Source organism: Episyrphus balteatus, chromosome 3, assembly GCF_945859705.1.
Source record: "Episyrphus balteatus chromosome 3, idEpiBalt1.1, whole genome shotgun sequence".
NCBI lineage: Eukaryota > Metazoa > Arthropoda > Insecta > Diptera > Syrphidae > Episyrphus > Episyrphus balteatus.
This window is the reverse complement of record NC_079136.1, coordinates 105,653,180-105,659,179: the sequence shown is the minus strand read 5'-3', so window position 1 is coordinate 105,659,179 and position 6,000 is coordinate 105,653,180. Positions and strand designations below refer to the sequence as shown.

The 6,000-nt window shown below is 31.9% G+C and overlaps 1 protein-coding gene across 2 annotated transcripts in view; it reads right to left on the bottom strand.

Annotated features, from left to right (window-relative positions):
• Positions 1-354: 354 nt before the first annotated feature.
• The window catches only part of LOC129916481 (Krueppel homolog 2), a 65,290-nt gene continuing 59,644 nt past the window's right edge, over positions 355-6,000 (bottom strand). For both annotated transcript variants that reach the window (XM_055996473.1, XM_055996472.1), the window contains 2 exons: positions 2,999-3,132; positions 355-2,937 (listed from right to left, as the gene is read on the bottom strand). In XM_055996473.1, coding sequence (XP_055852448.1) covers positions 2,709-2,937; positions 2,999-3,132 — 363 coding nt within the window. In that variant the 3' untranslated portion in view covers positions 355-2,708. The remainder of the gene's footprint in view (positions 2,938-2,998; positions 3,133-6,000) is intronic.

Below are 6,000 nucleotides of genomic sequence, written 5' to 3'. Positions count from 1 at the left end.
CTTCCTTGGATTGGAGGATAGGTACAATTCAGTGTAATGTTTGTAAACGTTGCTTGGATGCACATTGTGAAGTCTTCCATTAACCACAAAGCGGCAACCAAACAATCGCTATTTCTGCTCTTTCAAAGACTTATCGTAGTAGTAGTAGATAAGTATAGCAGTTTTTCATCTTGCTTAGATTTAGATCCCATTTCTCACCACACTTCCACCTGGCCTGTTTAACGTCCGGACATTCCAGGTGCAGTTCCGAAATTAATAATAATTATTCAATTTTCGTTTTCGGTGGCACTACAATTTGAAAATAATAAAAAGGTTTTTGACCCATTACTCCTCTAGTAATAATAACTACATCGGTATAAAAACGGATTTTTTATTATATAAACATCACCTTAGTGCCACAGAAATATATAAAATATAAACAAAACATTTGTTGTTATAATATAATAACTTCAAAAGACTATAGAAACTAATATTATGTCTCTTACGCCCAATTTCTTGAGAAAGTTCTTAGCCGTTATGACAGGATTACAAATTAAAAACGTGACTTTTACTTTTGCGATTATAACCGGCCCTAGCCAAGTTTCCGTCGGAGCGGAAAATTTTCCGATTTCAAACGAATCGGAGAGCTCCGACGGTTACCTCGCTAGTACCTTTTGGCATCGCTATTAGCCTATAAAATAGTATTGGTCGTTTCGCAATTATCTTGATACTAATGTAATTGCTTCTACATCAAGACAGTAGCTTTGTTTTAGACGATGGTATTGCAGAATAGTTTCGCCGAGAAAAGTCAGAATAAGAGTTGACAGATGATGCATTTTTCGTGCCAGCTGATTGACATTTGAAACAAAATGAAACAAATTGTTCCCCTGAAGTGCTTCAAATGTTTCATGTTCCACTGCATACGAAAATTTTTTCGTGTGTATTTCAATCAGGAATAGAAGAGAGTAGGTAGATTTTGTGTGACGTAAGTTTTCCTGATCGCTATAAACGGGCATCAGGAAAAAATATTCAATTTCATACTGTTTCTTTTTTCCTGATGCATTTTCCTGATCGCTATATAGTGGGATTAATTTTCTTTTTTCATTCAATTTGAGACGCTCAAAAAATTGAGCGTTGGAATGTGGGGGGGAGGACAGAACTTATTTTAAAAAAAAAAGTAAAAAATCCCTTTATGAAAAGTCATTTCTCATTTTGTTGTTGAGGGTTATACTTCTTCTTTTCCGGCGCGGTGCGGCCGGCGTTTGTACAGTGAAAATTTAAGGAAGTTCTTATAATTGTAAAATAGTTTATTGTGGTGTGAACAAAGTTAGTGCATTTTTTGTCCAGTTTAGCCAAGGCGTAATAAAAAACATAATAATTGTAGAAAATCGTTTAACGATAATACTATAGAATATAATAAATTATGGAGTTATCGTAACACGATAACAAAGATGATCGCCACTTAGGTTTTTACAAGCGTGTTTGAAATCTTCCCTCAATATAAAGCTTGATTTTAAATTATTTGCAGGAGTACCTAATATTTTTAAATTCATAAATCCACAACGACATTTGAAGGGTCCAGGCACAGGTCCGCTTTTTGTCAAAAATAAACTAATCATGAGGACTTGTATTATTTACTGAGCACTATGTGATGGCATCCTTACTTTTATAAAACAAATTTAAGCCTTGCTGAAAAAATAAATAAATTGTGTGCTTTTAGTACTAAGTTGTATGGAGAAGAAAATTTAAAAATGCGTTTTTTTTTCTCGAAATGAGTTGGAATGGACTAGTGCTGTTTTTCCTCTGGACTCTTCAATTCTATACTAACTTTTACTGTTGTTTTGGATTATGATTTTTCTTTAATATCCCTGTTCCATTGGAGGTGGTAGTCCACTAATAGTAGATGTTTTGGTTAATCTAGTACTATCATCTACTCATGCTTTTCTTCCCGAGTAGATACGATTTGTATTGAATTTGTTGAAAGTGCGTTCCATTGAAAACCTCCCAAAGGAACAGAGCTAATTTTTAGTTCAGAACAGAGCCTGAACTGTCAAACAAAAAATTGAGTTGCTTTTTTACTTCTTAAGGCGACTCCTCCCTTGTTCTTATGTGCATCTTGTGCGTCTACGTCTTCGTGTAGAAGCAGACTAACATTCAGAGTTTCAAATTTGTGTTTATTACATCTTTACATCTGTGTAAAGGTAACGTATCAATTGGTTTTCAAATGTATTTCACAAACAAATTTGAGTGCTCAGAACACGTTCAGTTCAGAGCATATTCTGAGCCTGTTCGACATGTTCAAACTCTGTTCAGAGCTTTGTTCTGAACGAAAAAAAGAAAAACCCCTTATGTGATGCAATAATAATTTTGTGACTTGTTGCTATATATGCCAGCACAAGACCTATAAACATTTATCTTTGCCAGTCATGCAAAAATTACAACGATATTTTTGTTCGTCTCCATGTTATGTGAACATTGAATTTCAATTATGAACAAATAATAGAAAATGTGTTAAAATGGGTTTTCAAAATGGTTACCAGTCATAATCGGTTTGACAAAAGTGCAAGTATTATGGTCAAAATTCATCGGAATGAAAAAGGTCCCAAGTTTTCTATGTTCGTAAAACTTATTCTAGAACTAAATCAAGAAATTGGGTGTTTTTATGTTTTTATTTTGATCTACTATATAGAAAATTAAATAAAAACTATCTCCCCCATTATAATACGTTTTTATTGTGTTGGGGGTGGTGTAGGCTGAGGTTGTGGACTCAGGCGATTAACAAATGCAATACCACCACGTAAAACCTTTCCCACAATTGGCGGTGATAGACTGGCAAGTGACTCCACTGCCATTCGCAACTCAGCAAATGCGTTCCTTGTGTAAGGATTACGGCGTGAGTTATATCTCATCTGTAAGAAATGATAGTAGACAAAAGGTGTCATAAGACCAGCTTTACCCCTGAAAAATATATTTTCTATTTATTCTCTTGTTTGCCTAATTATGTGTTCGTTATACTTACATAAATGTTAAAATAATAGCCAACGGCATTATGAAAATCTCCGAAAATGCAACTGCCTTAAGGATGTTAGTTGCTTGAAACTCCACCAGAGATATAAGAAATCTAGCTCCCCACCATGAGTTTTGTCCAATTAACTAAAATAAAAAAGTACATTAGAAAAATAAAAAATTATAAACAAACAGTGTTTTCCAAAAGTATAACCCAAAACAATTAATTCAGATAATATTTTAAACGGATAAGTGTAACGTAAATTTTTAAATTTATGGTATCATAACGAGAGTAGTTCTTCAGTTTCGAGGTCAAAGTAACATTTATTCTTGTTTTAGGCGTTATTTTTAAAATACTCAAAAATTTAGAAATATAGAAGTATGAAAACGAACTGAAAGTTTACTTCTAAACTCTCAGGTCCATTTGCTCATTCGATACTCAAATATTAACGGTTTTTTAATCTTCATCAGGAAAATGCATCAGGAAAAAAGAAACATTATGAAATTGAATTGATACAGTCAAATAAGGTGAAAAAAGGGGTAAATCTCGGAATGAATGCTAATAGAATTTTTTTTTGCTAAATACCTTCGTTTTGGCATTCTATAACATACCTCAAAAGTCTAAAAAAAAAACTTCCCGATTTTGAAGGTCAAAGCGCGAAATGGAGATTTTCAAAATTAGCAGAAATAGACGATGGTGGGTCAAAAAAATGGAAATTCGTTTTTTTGATTTGGTACCTCAAAAAATCGATTGCTAGACACCTCTAGAATATACTCACCAAATATGAGCTCTTTATCTTAATGGAAAGGTCCTCCACTTTTCAATTTTCCATTTTTAAATCAAGCTTCTACCAAAAAAAAAATAATTTTTTTATTTATTGACTTTTCTTGTAGAAAATTGAACGCTCTACAAAAAAGGTTAAATACACTTTTTTGAATTATCTAACCGTTTAGTAGATATTTGAGGTCCAAAAATCGAGAAAATCATTAAAAATTCGTTTTTTGTTCTTAATTTTGTAACAAAATGAAAAATTATAATAATCAAACGCGCATGACATATTTTTGTAGGAAACAGATTGCTCCACAAAAAAAAAAACTTTTTTTACTTTTCAAAATTTTCTACTTCACTGAAAAGTCATTATTATTAAATTAGTAAGATGGATTATTGTAAGGGCTTAAATGTTCTACAAAGTCCTTGGCCTCAAATTGGTTGCTTTAACCGTTTAGAAGATATTCGCATCCAAGTCGCAATGCATAGGGACCATAAGAAAACTATTGAAATCAGTGGGCACTGGTTTGGATCCGAATATCTTCTAAACGGTTAAAGCAACCAATTTGATGCCAAGGACTTTTTTGTAGAACATTTAAGCCCTTACAATAATCCATCTCACTAATTTAATAATAATAACTTTTCAGTGAAGTAGAAAATTTTGAAAAGTAAAAAAGTTTTTATATTTTTGTTTAACTTTGACCTCGAATATCTTTCAAATGGTTAGATAAATAAAAAAAGTTAATAAGACCTTTTTTCTGGAAGCAGATTCTTCCTACAAAAATATGTGATGCGCGTTTGATTGTTATAATTTTTCAATTTGTTACAAAATTAAGAACAAAAAACGAATTTTAAAAGATTTTCTCGATTTTTGGACCTCAAATATCTACTAAACGGTTAGATAACTCAAAAAAGTGTATTTAACCTTTTTTGTAGAGCGTTCAATTTTCTACAAGAATATGTAAAAAAATTGGCTTAAAATTCAATTAATAAAACAAATATTTTTTTTTAGTAGAAGCTTGATGTAAAAATGGAAAATTGAAAAGCGGAGGACCTTCCCATTAAGATAAAGAGCTCATATTTGGTGAGTATATTCTAGAGGTGTCTAGCAATCCAGTTTTCGAGGTACCAAATCAAAAAAACGAATTTCGATTTTTTTGACCCACCCTAATATACACATGTGATACATGATACATGATACAAAAAATCTAAAATCCAGGCAATCTGACGTCTCTGAAAAAAGTTATATCTGTTTTTCATGTGTCAAATCGTATTATTATAACAGTTGCTAACTTACTACCGAAAAACCCTTAAAAGTTATGGTAGAGGAACCAAATTTTGCATGAGGGTTTTCATATCCATTATCATTAAGATCAAAACAATGCAATAAAAAAACATATAAATCTATGAACAAATGGTTTCCTCTTTTTTTCTAAAAATTTTTCTTTGTCGTTACGTTACAGATGGCGACCAACGTGGGGCACGATATTTATATCCATCTGGTAATGCTTCCTTTTTTTTTCTTTTCTTTTTCTATAAAATCTTTATCTTTTACGTTACAGATGGCGCCCAACGTGGAGCCTGATGTACACATTAGAGTGGAGTGAAAAAATCGTTTTTTTCGATTTTTGCGTGTCCTGTATTATCACTCGTTAGTCCATGATCTAAAATGTACACAACCAAAATTTAAGTCAGTTATGTCAACATCTTGACATTACTAGTGGCGCACTAGACTTGAATGAAAAAAAAAATAGGCAATATATTGTACTTTAAGAAGTTTTTTTTGACAAACCCAGTATGTAAAAAGACTATATTAAGCCTGTTAATGAAGCTGCAATTTCTATTTGTAAGCCCAAGGCAAGAGATGGTTACATAAAACTAAGATCAAATTCGGGCAAAATTTCCAATTTTTTTGAAACCGAATCTGAATATTTTGGCAAAAAAGAGTACCCAAAGACTGCTAATAGATACATTTATAATTTTAGCTAATTTGATTTATAGCTTCTATGTCTATTTATGCATTTAATTAAAAAATAAAATTAAAACAAAATTAATATCAGTGTTGTTTTTACGTTTTTGAGATTTGCCTCTTTTTCAAGTCAAGTCAAGTGCGCCACCTATAGATGTTGTAATAAATGGCTAAAATTTTGGTTGTACACTTTTTAGGCAAGGATCAACGATGGATAACACAGGTCGACAAAAATAAAAAAAATTTTTGTGCTTGGGTTTAATTTGCACTTTTTGGG